This window comes from Aspergillus aculeatinus, assembly GCF_003184765.1.
Source record: "Aspergillus aculeatinus CBS 121060 unplaced genomic scaffold BO66scaffold_40, whole genome shotgun sequence".
Classification (NCBI taxonomy): Eukaryota; Fungi; Ascomycota; class Eurotiomycetes; order Eurotiales; family Aspergillaceae; genus Aspergillus; species Aspergillus aculeatinus.
The window spans coordinates 499-19,496 of NW_020291509.1; the positions used below are offsets into that span (position 1 = coordinate 499).

Sequence of the window (18,998 nt, forward strand, 5' to 3'; positions counted from 1 at the left end):
CGGTATTTTCTCTACTGCCTGAGCATTGAGAATTTCTATCACTGTTTTGAACAAGATGCGGTTTGCTAGGGATCCTTCGTCTTTGTCTCTCCGTGGGTTGCTGTAGCTGAATTGAAGGTTGATTCAGCTCCTCCATTCTGGCCTGGAACTTTGTCCGGCCCAGCCACGCTGGTCCAAAGCCCCGTATTCGCCCAGTTTCTCGCTCAACGCCGAATTCCCAAGATGTGGCAGCAGTTCAGGCAGGCCCAGGCTGGCGGGTCGAATCCAGGTTGGTCCCAGTGGAATTCAGCCCGATACGAGACCGTTGTGCGGTCTCCCCTTTTTTGAGCTGTCAGGATGCTCGCGGAGTGCATGGCAACATTCTATTCGTTATCCAGGAGCGTGGCGTCGCTAGTATCGCCCGACCGTTCGGTAATCGCCTATCATCTCTTATCAACTTGGCTAGTCAGTCCTCACTGTGGACTTTGTTCAGCTCAGCCCCTAAATTCTGGCCCGCCAGGCAAATCGAGCGCAGTATAGATACAAGATGTCCCTTCGTTGTGACGATGGGTCCTGGGCGGATTGTCATTCTCCTCATCTCGGGAAATCCAAACGACATCTTCTAATATACCACTTCCACAATGGCATCAGAGTGTCGTGCGCTCTACGAGCAAATATGGCTCAAGCCTGGGCCGACTCTGGAATTGGCGCAATCGGCCCTGATGAAGCCGGCACCACTTTCGTGGACCCTCGAGGAGCGGACGCGACTCACATATCAAAGAGCAAGGGCCTTAGCACATGCATACAGTAATACCACCGCTGCAGTTGCCACTACATGGACAAGGGACTAATTGGAACGGAACAGACTTGACCTTGGATGATGTGGTGAACACGACTCCAAGATTTTGGAAGCTTCACATCGACCTGCTCACGGCTATGGACGGTGGTGCAATCAACCTGGTTAGCGTCCAGTATAATCTCTTTGTTGGCACAGTTGCTCCTTTCGCTGCCACGCAGCCAGAGTTGGCGTGGGTTATACACCAGGCAATGAAGTTTGATATCTCGTGCGTTCTCTGCACCTCTAGTCCTGGGCATACAATTGACCTCAATTAGGGCACAATTCATGCTCACCGAGCTCGGGCATGGCCTAGATGCACGCAACCTCGAAACCACTGCAACTCTTTTGCCCAATGGCAGTTTTGAATTACACACCCCGTCTCCGGCTGCTGCTAAGTAAGCACCTCTTGTATCCGTCCTTTAACCCTGAGACTAACAATGGTAGATGTATGCCACCGAACTCTCTTCGTAGTGGCTTGCCTGTTTTTGCAGTCGTAATAGCCCGACTTATCGTCGAAGGAGAGGATCGAGGAGTCCGACCGTTTGTCGTGCAAATGTCGGACGGGATCAAGATGTGCACCGGTATCACCTCGAAGTATGCATCCGAATTATTCCAGAGCCACCTGCATAGATATATCGAAACTGACAAGCGCGGTGATAACGCAGGGTCTTCCCACCTCGTCCGGGTGCGAATCCGATCGACCATGCCTTGACCTACTTCAACCGCGTGCAGCTACCGTTCTCCGCCCTCCTTGGTGGCAAGGAGGGCGCCCTGCAGACGTCACGCAACGAACGTGACAACTTCTTAGCGACCATCCACCGCATGCCCCCCGGAACACTTTTCCTGGCTGGTGGGTGTATCCCATTGATCAAGATGGCTGTTTACAACGCCAGCAAATTCAGTTTCCGGCGACACATCCTCGGTCACGACGGGCGGCCGATGCCTGTCATCAACTTCCGTACCCAGCATCTTCCCATTCTTCACGCCATTGCCAGAGCGCATGTCCTCCAAGCGTTCTTTATCTTCGCTGGAATGGAATATTGCGACCCGAAGAATACAGATCCACGGGTCCGCCATGCCTTCGCTACAACCTTCAAGGCACTTACAATCCACCACTTCCAGACTAGCCTCAAACTCATAAATGAGGGCTGCGGCTGGCAAGGATACTATGATTTCAATCAAATTATCCAAGCTGATGTGAGCTATTTCCCATCTCCAGAAGATATCATGCATGCTAACTGCTTCCAGCTGGAGTTCCGCGCAGTGGCAACCGCTGAAGGCGACGTCAGGGTCTTAGCCATCCGTAAGTCTACTTAGTACCTTAGTGTCCTGCAACCGGGCAAAAGCAGCCACACACGCTAACTTTTTCGTAAAACAGGACTCGCAAGCGAACTCCTGATCGGCCGTTATCAGGTCCCGCCTCCCAAGGACCCCAACGGCGTCCTAGCCAGACACGAAGCGGGCTTGATCGCAGAGGCGCGGGAACTGATCAAGTCTTTCGGCGGCAAGCATCGGAGCGAGGCTTTCAACCGAGCCATTCTTCCTCTGGCTCTTCCATTGGTGCAAGCTATCGGAGCTCGCATGGCACTCGAAGCCGCCAGGGAGGTGGGCATTGATCTCAAGCTACGGGCGCTGTATGAAGCCGGAATCATCAAGGAGGATTCCGCCTGGTATGCGGAGAAGGGCGGCCTCACGCGCCAGAAGCAGCGCGAGATGGAAGCCCAGGCGGCCGATGCAGTGCTTCCCGAGTTGGAACGATTGATGGAGGAAACCGGCGTTGAACCGTATTGCACGGCACCGATGACGTCCGACCGGCTGTGGAACAGTCTTGTGGAGGAATTGGAGGTCTTCTCGGGCGAGGGCGAAAGCGAGCCGGTGCCGGCTCCGCAGGAGATCAGAGCGCGGCTATAGAATGATGATACCTTGTGCCACGGCGTTGGACAATCGATTTGAGGGTATATCGGAGGCCGTCATTGATTCAAGAATGTGGATTTAGCGCTTTGAGGGTTGCAATACCTAAACCGTACTGCTAACCTGCGTTCCCATTAAAACTATATAACTTTCCCTTGATAAATTAGATCTTAGGTTGGTGCTCCTCCCTACTCACCCAATAGCCTACTATACCGTTTCCTGAGCCCTCGTGTGACGATGGTTCGAATATGAGATAGAACTAGATGGTGTCGAATTGTCTGAGTAACATCTATTAACTAAGAATAGAGGTAAAATTGTTATCCCACAATTCCTGTTTACTTACCCAATAAAAGATGCTGCTGCACTTACAAAGGGTGGAACAGGACATGGGCAATCCATCTCTATACTGAAATACTTGCAGAGTGCTACACATACCTAGAACTTTATTCGGTTTCAGACTATTTTTTTTGTTTATTTTTTTCTGAGTCATCAAGTTCGAAATCGTTCGTCCATGTTCTATGATAATTCACAGAGTCAAGATAAACTTTTCAAACAACTACTGTTCTCTTTACTAGACGGACCGGGAGATTAAGGCGATTTCCCCTATCTACATATTTGTGGCTCTGAGTATGGCCAACCGGTCTGACACTGCCAACACCATCTAGGTCCAAGGCCCACTGATCGACCTTACTTAGTAGTCACTATTTTGTGCGAATTTTCGGCCTAGCAGAAAAGCAGCCTACGGACGGACATAGTGGCCACTCTGCAAAAATAAATCCTCTCACTAGCCGCAGCTCTCAGCCGGTGAGAGAATGGAACATCGCCAATCAATCAGGCTTTCCAGAGGATGAGAAGTAAAGTAGCATGGCATTTGTCCTTCTTTCGGAGAATACGTTGGATGGTTTCTAGTTTGTATTTTGAGTAGCAGAAATGGTAATATTCAGGTTTGATTCTCTGCTCCATATTACACCCAGTGGTATAGCGCATTGTTAGCTATGCATGTGCAAAAATGTAAGTCATGTACATCGAGGTCAATGCCGTGAAATATCAAAAGGTCCACCGAGTCAGATTTGCGCAGAAATGCTCATGCCATCGGTGCACATGTGAAAACCCCCCTTACAGCCCCCGTGTCAAATTGGCGTTTCTAGAAAATTCTGTTAGTAATGGCAACATAACCAGCTCATTGAACAAGGAATAGCTTACAATATCAACGATACTTGCATAGGTTCCGCCACCCAGCACAATGACCCCGACGCAGAACAGGAACGCAGCTGACAAGTCGTGCAGCAGCCGCTTCCGATCATTGTTTTCGCGCTTGCGCAGGAACATGAACCACATGATGGCCGGGATATAAAGGACGAACCCGGAAACAAACAAGGCCGAACTGAGGGCGAGAAGGTCGTTGAAAAACGGGATCACTTCCGAGATGACCCACGCAGAGACGGTGATGGCCAGCAGAACGAGCAGCCATGTGACCCAGCCCTTGGGGGTGTTAATGAACCGGACCACGGAGTTTTCGTACATGCGCAAATGAACATATCGCGCTGTGACCGTGTTGTTGAGAGCGCCGGAGATATAGATCACCGGCAGCGCGACCCCAAATGCGATTTTGGCCATCAAGCTGCTCATCGATAACAGGGCGGGACTCTGGACGTCTACGCCGACGAAGGCGTAGATCAATGCGCCGACGAGAGTGTAGATCACGATTTCCATGCCGCCCAGGGTCCAGATCGATTTCATGTAGTCCTGGGGCGTGTGCATCTCGTCCATGAAGGAAAACTGGTACATTGAGAAACTGTAGGCAAACACGATGTTTGACACAGCGATGAACCCATCTGCAACGGTCGTGCCGGGTCGGGGCCACGCAGACCAATTGACGCCCGCCAGACCCCCGGGGGAATTCGCTGCCTCGACGCCTGTGGCAATGATGGCGATAATAATAGCTGCCATAATCGAGACGAAGTCGATGTAGCCAAGGATAGCGGCATCGGTGAACGACGGCATGATGGCTAAAAGCATCAGCAACACAGCCGAGACAATCCCAAAAACCATGGAGCAAGTCGCATTGTTGGTAAGAACATCAAAGGCAATGGTGCCAGTCAAGCAGTAGGAGGCCGTCACGAGAATGAGCTGCAGGACAAACATAATCCCAAAAAGCTCTCGGCCAAATTTCCCCAGCATCAACGTCCCGACGTCCCCGTAGTGGTGGATGTTCGGAAGTGCGATCTTCGTTTCCCCGACAAGGTAGCTGGCATATATTGCGACGACGCCCACCCCGACACAACAAATCGTACCTGCCACCATTCCAAGGATTGCAAAAGAGGTGGGCAGCGTAAGGACTCCGAGAGCGATAGCTTCGACAACAAGCACCACAGTCAGACGTTTCCAGCCCAACCTTCGGAAGTGCGCAGCCCCTTCGGCTATCTTCTGTTTCTCGGTATCGGTGACCGCGTCGACATTTCCTTCGCCGATGCTGTTGTGAGGAGATTGGTCGGAGCTAACGACTTTCGAGATTTTATCTTCATCCCAAGCCTTATCCTCTGTGTGTTGAGGAACGTCCTCAGGCGGATCGAAACCATGTTGCACACGTTTTGGATCCTCCATGCTGGAGAAATCGAGTTGAAGAGTGCCCCAAGCCCCAGTTTTCTTGTCCACCTACTGTAGAGTCTGAGGCCTCATTGTACGATCGGTCAGGCAAAGTGAGATTAAATTGTTGAGAAAGTTGGAGGTGCCGTCAGAGAAAGAGAAATCCCCAAACCACCTGATCGCTCATTCAAGGCGTGAAGGTCTCAGAAATGTCTCACTTCCACCTGTGAGCGTAGGACGCATTGGAATATTGGGCCTTGATTCGGAAGTGCTGGAGGGCGGAGTGCAGGAGGTAATCGCCGGAAGGGTTTCGTTGACGTCGAGCATTAAGTAACCGCCGGCTTTCCACATGTAACGTCTTGCACATCGAAGCTACCTTCCTCCTTCCCCGCAAAACACAAGAGGTCCAATCATTCACCAAGGACAATCCAAGACGAGCGTGTGGCTACTGCGGATGTTTCTGGTAGGAGCGACTCTGCCTGCCCTTCAGGGCGCTCAAGCTCGATTGTCCTGGAAATGTGGCGTTCAGAATCATTCTCATTTCACGACCTGCAACGGACCTCCAGATACGCCGCATAGTCCAACAGGTCCTGCTATCGATAGGCACGACGCAGCCGGGCCAGTCGGAGCCCCCTTGCGGGGGTTGATCTTAGGACTGCATCATCGGAATCCGGGTTCTTAGGGCTGACTGTTCCCGCGCCGATATCCCTGCGGGAAACCGGAAACGATTCTGGCTGCTGCCTACGAAGTGCAGAATGCTGCTTATCGATAAGTTTCCATGTGGCAAGGGATCGTCGTGTTGCAGAAGAACCTGTACTGTACATCGTGGATTCCACTCGTGAAACAACAATCATGTGCATCGAAGTTTTTGCTTTGGCGTAGATCACCATGTTTGCTTTGAACATATGAGGATCCAGGAGATTGAGCACGTTGAGTAGCTGACTGGTAACAGAGATGCAGGAGTTTTGTGCCTTTTCTGCTCCATATGCTACCCAGTCGAGCAGTGTGTGTCGGCATCATATCTTGGAAGTTGGGGGCATTCCTGATCCATGATTTCCGTTTCCGGTCATGCCAAGCCTAAAGGGGCATTTGCATCGGCCTGGCCGCAGGCGACAATTTATGCAGGATCCTTAAGCATTTATGCTTATAGTTCTCGCTTCTTTCGAGGCACATGGCAGGGTTCTGTTCAATAATGGTCTGACATGGTTCCGCAAAGGAAGGGATCATGGTAATAACATCCAATCAAGACGGAGTAGTTGCATAAAGAAAGACAAGAGGATCACTGCGCATTCCAAAGCGAAACTGGGAGATTGGAAGACTGAGAGGAATATGACAAGATAAGAGAGGGAGAGCAACGTTGGTGTTCGCTGAAAGTGAATCGGGACTCACTATGATGGTCTTACCTAATCTCGACTCTTGTCAACCCGTCTGGCTCCCGCCTCGCTATGAGAGTATCAACAAACACAACACCACTTCAACCACCTCCTCCTCCTTGTCCGAATTTGCGATTCCTAGACTACTCTTTCAATTGAGAATCAAGAGTAATCAAGATTGGTGCCATCGCGATCGGCGTTTCAGATCGCTGGGACTCTGGATCGTGGCCTCCAATTAAGGGGCCTGGAGAGAGTGCATTTCCTCCACAGATACGGAGAACCTCCGCAAACTCTCCCATCAACCAACATGATCGAGGTGAAGTGCCGAATGGATCAACCTGTCTGACTCCTAGCAAGACGCCAAACTTCCACGCCGTTCCTGTCAGCTGCCATCGAATTCTTCCTTCCTTCCTCCCAATACTCCAAGCCTGGTTGGCGGCGGCCTACAGGCACTCGATGACATTGCCCCTGTCAATCAGTATCGCAATGGGATAATTCCAAGAACTCTGGTGCTCGGCTGGAAAACTCAGTCCCACTCCGCGCCAGCGCCGTTCGTTGTCTATTGACGATCAGCTACCCGATATGTCCAATAGGCAATAGCACGTTCCTTCGTTCGAGACCCGCTTCTTTGATGGGTGTTCGTGGCTCCATCCCGCGCCTTTTCGGCCTCTGACTGGCCCTAACCAGCCAACGTCTAGCCGACAGAACTTTCGGTCTCCATCAAAGAATGAAATCGGGTTCCTCTCACCAATTGATCCACCCAACCTCTGATAGGCTGACTGCTGTCACTAAATAAGGTAAACTTCGACTGCAAGTCTCAGGAGTGTGCTAAGAATGGAACTCTCGGCCTACTAGTCTAGTCGGGCAGTAAGGCCTGCAGGATGCAGATCTAATTTCAATGACCTCGCTGTCAAGTGGGTGAGAAATTCTAGCTTTTAGGTTATGACCGTAGGGAAGTTTAGGGCTCACAGCCGGAGAGGGATGGATTCAACGGTCTTCTTTGGCAACTGCGAATTGACAGGTATGGCTTCAGGGACTTTGACGGGTGTCCTTGACTATGTCGTCACTAATGCAAGTTCTAGATGTGTAAATCAAGATTCATGCAAATCCTACAGTATGAATGTGTCCACCAGATCTCTCTCCCGGCTGTTGGCTGGGCCCCCATCCGCCCACGCTCCATCACTGAGACCTGGACCACTTCTGCCCCTGACGTAGAACCGGAGCAAATATGAGATCTGCGAACCGGGCAGCCACCAGAGGGCAGTCCTTTATTCTTCTGTCCTCTCCTCATTTGCTTCTGTTTCTTTTCCTTGTTCCTCTTCCCGCCACCCCGTTCCGTTCTCAAGCATGATGAGCCTGCTCCCAACCCTTCAGCATGGATTAGGTACACTATAAAACGAATACCGGAACACGATAGTCGACTTGAGATTAGGCTACCAGTCTAAGTGTCATTGCTCTCGCTTCGGATGCAATCGGCTAGGATTTGAGCATATGCAGTGCCCTGAAAGAATTAACGCAGTCGGACGAAACTCTTGAGGATTGACGAAGATCGCTCTGCACAATCATGGCTTCTCTCAGACGGTTTTTCCACACCGAGAAGTCGTCGGGAACGCCCCATGATGATCGAGACAGTCGGACAAAATCTTTGGGGAGCGATCAACAATCCGCCGCATTCTCTACGACGATAACCTCACATCCCCGCGGTTCCCAGAGCGGACCCTTTGAGCCAGCTCACAACATGCGTGCACGCCCTACGACATCTTATTCTCAACCACCGTCCTCACTCCCTTCGAGTCCAAGGCCAGACAAAATTCCTCGGCATGTTGACTTGCTTGACGCACTGTTCACTTCGCATCGATATCATATACAGTGCCCTACTTCTTTATCGCCAATTACTCCTTACAATGAGGACATCGCGGAAAGGAACATGGCTTTTTTCCTCAAGGGAACGTTTCTTCCCAAGGTGGTGTATCCCCGTCCCACTTCTTTACAAGGAGATGTCGCAAGAAACGTGTTCGGAAGGAACAGCCGTTCTTTCACACGCAGTACGAGTACACGACCTCAATCAGCACAGGGGTTGCCTCCCCAGTCGACTGATCAAAACGGAAAGGATTTCACAAAAGGCCGGCCTCGCTTGCGGGCTAGGGAAGGCCGTGTAGCAACATCGACTTCCAAGTTATATGCTCGTACCGCGTCTTGCGCGCACAATGACTATCCAGAGTCGCCGACGGAAATGAGCTCTCAAAGAAGCTCTCTGCGCTCACAGAGATCAGCACCTAATCTAGTGGCCGGACGGCCCACAACTTCTGATACAGAGCCCCCGACACCCAGCAATGGCTTCCTTGGTGTGCCTCCAGCTTACAAGCAAGGCCGCAGATGGAGCACTACTCCTCTCCCAGATAGTCCCACCATCCCATTGTCAATAAGCCATGACCAGAGTCTGAGCGAGGATGAGTCAACCCATGGCACAACCGGCGTCACCCAGACTTCCAAGGATCATTCTCAGGCCGCTTCTTCTCGAATTCATTCTAAAAAGAACGTCCGCGATCTTTCCATCAATACAGAGCTTGCAGCTCGAAGAAATCCCACCTCAAGAGCAACGCACCGTGCCATCCAGCCACCGACTCCTAATACAACTGAGTCAGCACAACATATGAGTATTGCAGAGATTATGAACAGCCCCTTGCCGGTGGCTTCACCCACAGCAGTCTCGCCTTTACCTCCCGCTACTGAGAAGGTTGCGGAAATTATGGACATGTTTCGACAGGCTTATACGTCCTCGCCGGTCATGACACCTCACCCAACGTTTGAAACTCTTCAAGATGCTATCATCCGTGAAATCAATTCCCATGACGCCTTCAAACGGTTGACATTTCCCGAAACGGAAGGCTTTCTTACACCCTCTCCCTCGCAGGAGTCGTTCGATAAGGGTCTGAGCGTGCCGCTATACCCTAATACGGGATCTGAAAGAGGCCCTAATGCGAAAGAAGGTCAACTCCTCAAGTTGATCCGAAAGAGTTCCTTTAGAAAGCATAAAAGAAACTCGGAACAACGTAGGAGCATCTCGACAAGTGTACCAACGACAGCCATACCTCAAGTGTCAGAAGGGACCATTCGACGGAGGCACACCGATGCCCCGTTACCATCAGACCAAGTCTTGAGCAAAGCAGTCGCGGGTGAGGACAGCCTCGAGGAACCCGAGATGCCCATGACCTACATGGATCTGTTGCTGCGGTCTGAGGAAGCTGCATCTGACATTGCCTCGAAGAAAGCCTTTCGCTTATCTGGAAACACGACCCAGTCCACGTCCACGCAGTCCCTCTCGTGCGAGAAGGCGGATCGCTCCAGGCCGTCGCCATCCATTCTCTACATGCGCGCCCACGGCTCCGATTCCATACAGGGATCCCGATCCAGCTTTTCCGACGACGAGAGTGACGAGGAAATTATTGAACTACCAAGCCTCGAGCCTCCGGAAGTCATTATCCATGGCGTCGACTACGAACATGCGGCGGTCCCCACTGCGCAGAGCACAACTATCAAAAGCCCTTACCGGATCATGAGCTGGCCGCGCAAACCCACCGAAAATATCTTGAACGTGAACTAGCTTTCTTCTCTCTCTTCTCTCTTCAAGCGCTTCTCTTCCAGGCTCCCGAGATCCGACAACTCAAGCTGTCTGACCTACTACCCTCCATCCATTCTTGTGGAGGGCAGTCCTTCTCAAATGAGACCGTTTCATGATACCCATCTATATGCATGTCCACCAACCATTTCTTCCCTCCTTGCACGGCTTTCACCCGATTCCAATCATTCCTTCCTCAAAGAGAAACACGATTATGTCTTTCTCACGAACGAGTGCTGCACATGATCCTTTTTACTGTCCCAAAAGCTGACTTGTTGTTACGTGCTTTCTTCTGGACCATCTCTCCCTGCTACTGCAGAGGAATTGCCTCTGCTACCTACACTCATTGTATAGATGCATAATTTCCTATTATACTTTGTTATCTGTCTATTAGCGCAACCATCTATCACTGCCTGCTGTCGTCGCTCAACATCATGTCTCTCCTTCTCAATAAGAACAAAGATCAACTAAGCAGCCGAGCTCCATGCGAAGTAGTCAATAGTACTTAATAAGAACCTATAAGTCTATCACTCGGTGCCCAATTTTTCTACTTCTCAATTTACCAACAAGTGACGGCGACAAAGGCCTCATCAACTTTACTCCTCAAATTCAGATAACAGCACACTGCCCATTGAAAAGGTATCTGATGCAAGTAAAGCAAGGGATTTCTAGCAAATTCTTGATTCTTTCTTTCAAAAAGAGGAAAAAAACTCCTCATCACACGCTTTCTTTTCCTTCTCTCCCAAACCCCACCAACCCCAGGTTTTTCAGACACACAACAAAAAAAACTGTAATGGCAGGAAAGCAAAGTCATAACAGTCATAGTACGAAGATAAGAAGATGAGGATATGCACACAGAATGGAAAAATGAAACCACTCCTGATTGAAACAAAGTAGTGGTAAATAAGATGTCAGTTGCAAGTGATGTGATATTGAATAGTATGACGACGACGGAAAGCGCTTAGTACGAGCCTGGAAAGAAAATCTGGGTTAGCGAAAATGGCTCGGAGATGATGACGGTAATAAGACTTACGGCCGAACATGCACCACTTCTCGGCAGGGCGGGTACACTTGGGGTTGCAGCACTTAGTCTCGCCGGGGACGATACCCTCGGGCTGGTCGAAGGGGATACAGAGGGACTTGGCGCCCATGCTGGGAGCACGGGCGTCCTGGGCCTCGCCGGAGTCCTCCTCGGCCTTGCGGGCGCTCATGTCCTTGATCTGGTCCTCGCACTCCTCGGTCAAGCAGTGGGGGATGATACAGACGTTCTTGTCGTTGAGGGCGGGGGTGAAGTCGTCCCAGTTGGTGATGAGCTTGCGGTGGGAGCGGTACTCGTTGTCGGCGCGGTTGTACAGGTCCTTCTGGATGGTCTCGAGGAGAGCGGGGACGGCGGTCGCGAGCTCGGCGATCTGGATGGGCGCCTTGCCGTCCTTGCCGGGGATGTCACGGCGAGCGGCGGTGACGAAGCCGCCGGCCATCTCACCGGGACCGAACTCGATGCGCAGGGGCACACCGCGCAGCTCCCACTCGTTGAACTTCCAGCCCGGGGAGTAGCCCTCGCGGAGGTCGGAGATGGCGCGGACGCCGGCGTCCTGGAGGACGGAGACCAGGCGGTCGATCTCGGCGTAGAGCTTGCTGCGCTCCTCGTCCGAGGTCTTGGCAGTGATACCGACGGGGACGATGACGGTCTGGTTCTCAGCCACGCGAGGAGGGAGGACCAGACCGCGGTTGTCACTGTGTATCATCACCATGACACCCAGAGTACGGGTCGACAGACCCCAGGAGTTCTGCCAGACGTGGATGGGGGGCTTCTTCTCGTCACCCTTGGCGGAAGGATCCTCGACGGTGATGCCGAACATCTTACTGAAGTTCTGGCCCAGACCGTGGGAGGTACCACCCTGGATACCACGGCCAGTGGCGGGAATGTAGCCCTCGACGGTGGTGGTGTAGAGACCACCGGCGAACTTCTCCTTCTCGGTCTTCTGACCCTTGACGACGGGAACGGCCAAGAGCTCCTCGTAGATGCGAGCGTAGAGGTCGAGGATCTGCATAACCTCCTCATGGGCCGCATCCTGGGTCAGGTGGGCAGTGTGACCCTCCTGCCACAGGAACTCTCTGGTTCTCAGGAAGGGCTGGGGGTGCTTGAACTCCCAACGGACGACGGAGTTCCACTGGTTCAGCTTGAGAGGAAGGTCACGGTGACTTCTGATCCACTTGGCGTAGTAGGGGTACATGACGGTCTCAGAGGTGGGACGGATAGCGATCTTCTTCTCCAAGGGGGTGGAACCACTGCGGTATAGAGACGAATGAGTTAGCCATCACGCGACCAAAGATAACCAAAGATAAGGAGAGTTGCATACGCGTGGGTGACCCAGGCGACCTCGGCCGCGAAACCCTCGATGTGGTCCTTCTCCCTCTGCAAGACATCCTCAGAGACAAAGAGAGGGAAGGAGCAGTTCTTGACACCCATCTTCTTAATGTATCCGTTGAACCAGTTCTGGATCTCCTCCCAGATAGAGTACGAAGCGGGCTGGCGCAAGATCAGCACGGGTGCGAGCCAGATAAGATAACCTAGAGACCACCCACCTTGAGGATGAAGCATCCAGAGACATCGTAATAGTCGAGCATGTCACCCTTGGTCAGGACCTGCTGGTACCAGCTGGGGAAGTCCTCTTCCTTGGAGACATCGATACCGATCAGAGCGGCACCATCAATCTTCTTCTTGGGAGCCTTGGAGGCGGGCTTCTTGGCCTCCTGCTTTCCAATTCCCTTGTTGGCAGCGTTTCCAGCCTTCTTGTCGGCCTTGTCTTGAGCCAACTTGGCCAACTTGGCGGCCTTCTTTGCAGCATTCTTGGAGACCTCGCCCTGGGGAGCAGCGGCATCGGCGGGGGCCTGAGTGCGGTCGGGCAAGGTTTGAGCGGCGGGCGATTCGGCGGGAACCGCAGCGTCAGCGGGGGCTTGGCTGGACATTTTGGAGTTTGAGGAGAGGGCCTTCGGGCGGGAGAAGAAGAAGAAGAAAAAAGAAGGACCAAACTCGAAAATGCAGTCGAGGTTGACAGAAGATGGGGTCGAGCGGTAGCGCGGAGAAGGGGAAAAGGCGTTCAGGAAGAGCCCCTCTTCTGAGTCAAAGTGGGATGTCTCTTTGCGCTTTCTCACCGCTCGGGGCCCGGCAGAACTTTTAGCGCAAAGGGCCCTCTCCCCGAACAAGTCGAACGCAGCAGCAAAGCAGCCAAAAGCAAAAGCAAAAGCAGTCCTGTTAGCTGTCGGAGCTTTTCTTTCTTTCTTTTTGCACCCCTTTTCCATATCTCCTTGTCTGTTTCACAATCATGGCAGGCATCTTCGAGGCTCCGCGGAATGCGGACACCCTTTGTGAGTTTAATTTTCACATTTCCTCCGACTCCAACGTTCCCCTGGACCTCTTCAAACTGACTACGAGCTTCGCACAGTCTTGGGTGGGCAGAAAATCACCGGTGCTGATGTACGGGAGCAGAACGGTATGTGTTCGGAAGAAAGCTCAATGCTTACGGATGGATGTTGATTGAATCTCGCAGTCCTTGCTACGCAGGCGATCGCAAATGTCGTCAAGAGCTCCTTTGGCCCCTCCGGCTTGGACAAGATGATGGTGGATGACATCGGTGTATGTCTACCCTCGCAACCCCGTCTACCCAACAACAGCTTCCTGACGCTTACCTAGGATGTTACGGTGACGAACGACGGTGCGACTATCCTCAGTCTTCTCGATATTGAGCACCCCGCCGGAAAAATCCTCGTCGACTTGGCTCAACAACAGGATAAAGAGGTCGGTCCTGCCGTTCGCCTGCGTCTCGTGCAGGAGAGGGGAATCATTCACGCTGACCACTGTCTAGGTTGGTGATGGTACCACGTCGGTCGTTTTGATTGCTGCAGAGCTCCTGCGAAGAGGCAACGAATTGATGAAGAACCGCATACACCCCACGACCATTATCAACGGTTACAGACTCGCCCTGAGAGAAGCCGTCAAATATATGAATGAGAACATCACTACGAAGGTCGAGACCCTGGGCAAGGACAGCCTGGTCAACATCGCCAAGACTTCCATGTCCAGCAAGATCATCGGCGCAGATAGCGACTTCTTTGCCAACATGGTCGTTGACGCCATGCTGGCGGTCAAGACCATTAACCAGAGAAACGAGGTCAAGTACCCCGTCAAGGCAGTTAACCTGCTGAAGGCACACGGAAAGAGCAGCAAGGAGTCGGTCCTGGTCAACGGCTACGCCCTCAACTGCACTGTCGCCTCCCAAGCCATGAAGACTCGGATAACCGATGCGAAGATTGCCTGCTTGGACATGAACTTGCAGAAGGAGAGGATGAAGCTTGGTGTTCAGATCACAGTCGATGATCCCGATCAGCTGGAGAAGATCCGCGAGAGAGAAGCCGGCATCGTCCTGGAGCGTGTCGAGATGATCCTCAAGTCCGGAGCTAATGTTGTCCTCACCACCAAGGGTATTGACGACATGGTGCTCAAGCTTTTCGTGGAGAGAGGTGCCATGGCTGTCCGCCGTTGCAAGAAGGAGGATCTTCGCCGGATCGCCAAGGCCACCGGTGCCACCTTGGTGAGCAGCCTGTCAGACTTGAACGGTGATGAGAAGTTCGAGGCCTCGAACCTGGGTCACGCAGAGGAGGTTGTGCAGGAGCGGATATCCGATGATGAGTGCATCCTTGTCAAGGGCACCAAGGTACACACCTCGGCGTCGATCATCCTGCGGGGCCCCAACGACTTCACTCTGGATGAGATGGAGCGTTCAGTGCACGACTCCCTCTGCGCCGTGAAGCGGACGTTGGAGAGCGGCAGCATTGTCCCCGGTGGTGGTGCCGTCGAGACGGCTCTTCACATTTACCTCGAAGAGTTCGCTGTCACAGTTGTATGTTGCCCACCACTCCAAACTTTCACACATGTGCCATATCAAGAAACTAATCATATCCTCTACAGGGCTCTCGCGAGCAACTCGCCATCGGTGAATTCGCCCAGTCCCTCCTGACTGTCCCCAAGACCCTGGCCGTCAACGCCGCTAAGGACTCGTCCGAGCTTGTCGCCCAGCTCCGTGTCCGACATGCTCTGTCGCAGCGTGTGCAGGACGGCGATGCCAACGAGGAGGAGAAGGCTATCGCCAAGAAGAAGACCTACCGCAACTATGGTCTCGACCTGACCAAGGGTCGTGTTCACGACACCCTCAAGGCCGGTGTCCTCGAGCCTAGCATGGGTAAGATCAAGCAGCTGAAGAGTGCCGTCGAGGCTTGCATTGCCATTATGCGTATCGATACCATGATCAAGTTGGACCCGGAGAGGAAGGAGGATGATGGACACGGTCACTAAATCAAGCTTGGTGGTGTCCTGCTTGCTTTGGTCAACCCCCTCTCTACCCCAATTCCATCTTTTCCCTGTTTCTTCATGTGGAGTTCTTAGATATTTAGGATGAAGGAAGAGGAAAAGTATAATCAAGATATGAAGTATATTATTGTATCGCCTGAACTCCTTTGCGTAAAATTACCTGCTCTGGGGACTTCTATTGTTCGAACTCCTCGAGTAAGACTGGTGTGGCGCGCAGTGCTGAATTCCTCTTGTTGATACCTTCTTTATTGTAGTAGGCAGAAAATTACAGGATCTGTAAGGTTGGCTTTGATATTCGATAGCTTCACTATCGCCGGTAGATTGCAACTACCGCCCCCTCGACTATCCGAGCAGAACTCCCTGCTCCCTGCTTTGCAACAACAGGCTTCCATGAACAAACCATGATAACAAGCTTTCTAAGAACAAGAAGAGAACAGACAAAACATAAACAAAACACCCGCTAAAAAGAACATAGACATGGATATAGGCCGAAACACCACAAAATGCACACCCCGAGAGCTGGAGAAAAAGTTGAAAAGCAAGAACAGCGCTGAAAGAAATGAGACAGAACAACAGAGGAACAGGGAGAATCATTCATCTTCGTCGTCATACGAGTCCTGCGTTTGCGCCCACCCGCAGCGCCAGCGTTTACCCTCAGTCTCACCACTTGTGCGTAGATCCCGAGCCTCAGGGCCCTCCCGCCAGCATCGAGCACTGTAATCATCGCTGACCGTGACGAGTTCGCCGTCGACGGTCCAGGATACGGCGGAGACTTCTTTGGAGTGGCCTTCGATTAGGGGAGTGCCGGATTGATAGATAGGAACGGTGTCCTCTAATCGGCCGGACAGGCCGACCCCTGAGTTGGTGCGGCGAAGGAGGCCCGATCGAGTGGAGAATGGAGTGGCGGGAAGTGAGTCCGTTTCTGGAGGGGTGGAGCTGGCGGGTGAATTCGAGAGGAATCTCTCGTCTGTGGGGAAGAGAATGGCGCAGCGATCACTGCTTCCAACCGCTAGCATTTCGGGTTTGTCGCCGGCTGCTTTGCGCACTCCGACTTTGACGTAAAACGAGGACACCTGCAGACGAGGGTGGCGGAAGCCATATAGAGGGCCGAGGCCTTCCTTGTCGGAGCCGCCTGAGCGGCGTGGGCGGTTGTTGTTGAGGGATAGCTCGGGGGCATTGCCGAGGATTAGGTGAGATGTGGAATATGTATAGACGGTGCCGTCGCGGCATAGTGTGTAAAGTCGAGAGCCGTCCCCGCCTAGTGTGATCGAGGTAAGACCAAAGCGTCTGTACTTGGCGTGGCTTTCGGGTTCCCGGGTCGTGGAGAGGGGGAGAACAGGTCGGTTACGCCGATTGTGATGTGTCGTGCGTAGATCCCAGAGTCGCACGCAGGCGTTGGCCTCGGAAGCAGTGACAAACAGGTTTTCGCGGCCTGGGGGGAGGAAGGCTAGCGAAGTCACAGTGATGTCGGAGCGGCGGATTTGGGGTTCCAAGCCGGGGACGGCAGCGGTTTGTGGCATCCATGCATGCGCGCCATGGATGGTGTTCATGACCTGAGGAAACGTGGTTTTGGAGGAGATGGGTGAAGTGGATGGTTCTGACTCGTATTCAAGCGAGCACTGTACTTGTAAGCAAGGCTTGTCAAACCCTTTGCATCGGAGATCCCAAATGTTAACATTGCCGTCTCTACTGCAAGTTGCCAGAACCTTGTTGTTGGCCGCCGGTTGAAATTGGACTCGCTTGACGGAAGAGACGTGATTCGAGAGACAGTAGATCGGCGTTTGGGTGGTCATGTCGATGACTAGCGCAGTCTGGTCGCCCGAAGCCGTTGCGAGCAGTAAATCATCGGATGAGAACTCCAAATCCATAATCGAATTCATATGCGGACGGAAGGTAAGGTACGCTTGCGAGAATCCGTTCTTATCGCCTTTGGCAGAATCCAGCAATCTGATCCCACCCTCCTCGTCACCCACAGCAACAAGACTATTTGCTGCAAATCAGTCAGTAAACATAGCTCGATACTTATGCACATCCGGGTGACCTTACTGTTGCATGTCGCCGTGCAGAACGGAAGAACATAGCGATCGCCAGCAACACTAGCGCAATTGTGGCTGTCACTTGAGCGAGAGTAGAAATCTGAGGTCAAATCCTGCCAGCCTTGAAGAGAGTTAGAATAAGCGCCCAGTATGTGATAGCGAGGGTACCCTACCAGCTCCGGAGTTTGCTCGCATCGTAACTCGATTTGCGCGGTTCCCCAAAATACTTCGCATGTATAGCGCCCCGGATGTTTGCAAAGCCTGTGAGCGACGAACCGGAGGAACTTGTCGAGGGGGTTTAGAGGCGAAGGTGGTGAGCTTGGGCTCATGCTCCGGTATGCTGCTCACATTCAACTCGAATTTCCGGACTGGGGCGGCTAGCTCTTGGTCATATTTGACCGACTCCCTGACATGGACTTCTTTAAGAGGTGAGGACTGAAGAGGCGAGCCAATGGATGAAAAGGAGAGCTTCCGTCTCTTGCTGGGGGTCCGTATGAGTTCGGGGGATTCGGATCTGTGTTCAATAGCCTTCAAAGTCTTCGTAAAGGCTGGACCCAGGCGGTTGACAGCGGGCGAGCTAAGTGTTTTGAGTGCCTGACGGTTGGTCCTGACTGCGCTAGCATTGTTGTTATTGCCGCTACCTAGCATAGATCTAGGCGTGAAAAACCTCTTGAATGAGCGTGGAGTGACAGGAGGAGGCTTCCTGGGCTTGCGTCGGAAGCCAACATCGGAGGCAATTGAGGGTGGGGAGGAAGGAATATCCTGTGATGAGGGGGGGAAATAAGGCTCCGATCGAGGTACTTCGGGGAGATCATGATAGCCGTCCATTGTGTCCCGTAGACTGACCAAAGCACACGGACATTCTATGCGATGAACCAGTAAAAGAAAGTGCTTATTGACCCAGGTGGCAGAGAATGAAAGAATGAGAGGAAGAGAGCATTCGGAGGAGGAGGTGGAGCAGGGTTCAGTCGAGAATTGGATGGAATGAAGGAAGGCCCAGCAATGATGATTCCACTTTGGTTTAGTTTGGTCCTTTTTCTGCCCGGCGCGGAAAAGTCTCGTGTCGACGTGCCTCTTTCGTGACGCGCATTTCCCAATACCGCAGGCGGTGAATATCCCCAATTTAGGTGGGAGGACTGCCCCAATGCGGCAGGCGGTCTCTCCGTCCATCGGCTTTTCCGTCTAAATTTTTTAATTTTTCGTCTCGAAGTCCGCCGGTCAAACTACTTGGACTGGGAGCTTTGGAGCAGCTCGTCTAGTCTTTTTTTTCAATTCATTCACTATGGCT

The 18,998-nt window shown here is 52.5% G+C and overlaps 6 protein-coding genes across 6 annotated transcripts; 3 read left to right on the plus strand and 3 right to left on the minus strand.

Moving 5' to 3' along the window:
* Positions 1-472: 472 nt before the first annotated feature.
* Positions 473-2,851, plus strand: BO66DRAFT_473215 (acyl-CoA dehydrogenase NM domain-like protein). Its single transcript, XM_025653027.1, has 7 exons — positions 473-786; positions 845-1,043; positions 1,093-1,212; positions 1,262-1,411; positions 1,483-2,014; positions 2,066-2,120; positions 2,196-2,851. The coding sequence occupies exons 1-7, from the start codon at positions 621-623 to the stop codon at positions 2,726-2,728; spliced, it is 1,755 nt and encodes a 584-aa protein (XP_025501447.1). The 5' UTR covers positions 473-620; the 3' UTR covers positions 2,729-2,851.
* Positions 2,852-3,812: 961 nt separating this feature from the next.
* Positions 3,813-5,332, minus strand: BO66DRAFT_328717 (uncharacterized protein; the record flags this gene model as incomplete). Its single annotated transcript, XM_025643998.1, has 2 exons — positions 3,813-3,872; positions 3,932-5,332. The coding sequence occupies 2 exons, from the start codon at positions 5,330-5,332 to the stop codon at positions 3,813-3,815; spliced, it is 1,461 nt and encodes a 486-aa protein (XP_025501448.1).
* Positions 5,333-8,115: 2,783 nt separating this feature from the next.
* BO66DRAFT_149114 (uncharacterized protein) lies at positions 8,116-10,438 on the plus strand. Its single transcript, XM_025642127.1, has one exon. The coding sequence runs from the start codon at positions 8,252-8,254 to the stop codon at positions 10,289-10,291; it is 2,040 nt and encodes a 679-aa protein (XP_025501449.1). The 5' UTR covers positions 8,116-8,251; the 3' UTR covers positions 10,292-10,438.
* A 408-nt stretch (positions 10,439-10,846) lies between these two features.
* Positions 10,847-13,379, minus strand: BO66DRAFT_393593 (proline--tRNA ligase). Its single transcript, XM_025647793.1, has 4 exons — positions 12,893-13,379; positions 12,667-12,836; positions 11,340-12,595; positions 10,847-11,278 (listed from the first exon to the last, which is right to left on the minus strand). Exons 1-4 carry the CDS (start codon positions 13,274-13,276, stop codon positions 11,268-11,270), a joined length of 1,821 nt encoding a protein of 606 aa, XP_025501450.1. The 5' UTR covers positions 13,277-13,379; the 3' UTR covers positions 10,847-11,267.
* A 124-nt stretch (positions 13,380-13,503) lies between these two features.
* BO66DRAFT_393594 (chaperonin-containing T-complex alpha subunit TCP1) lies at positions 13,504-15,875 on the plus strand. Its single transcript, XM_025647794.1, has 6 exons — positions 13,504-13,675; positions 13,753-13,800; positions 13,858-13,943; positions 14,001-14,105; positions 14,173-15,207; positions 15,276-15,875. Exons 1-6 carry the CDS (start codon positions 13,633-13,635, stop codon positions 15,657-15,659), a joined length of 1,701 nt encoding a protein of 566 aa, XP_025501451.1. The 5' UTR covers positions 13,504-13,632; the 3' UTR covers positions 15,660-15,875.
* On the minus strand, positions 15,795-18,696 carry BO66DRAFT_149145 (WD40 repeat domain-containing protein). Its single transcript, XM_025642128.1, has 3 exons — positions 17,884-18,696; positions 17,721-17,831; positions 15,795-17,664 (listed from the first exon to the last, which is right to left on the minus strand). Exons 1-3 carry the CDS (start codon positions 18,536-18,538, stop codon positions 16,265-16,267), a joined length of 2,166 nt encoding a protein of 721 aa, XP_025501452.1. The 5' UTR covers positions 18,539-18,696; the 3' UTR covers positions 15,795-16,264.
* Positions 18,697-18,998: the final 302 nt, after the last annotated feature.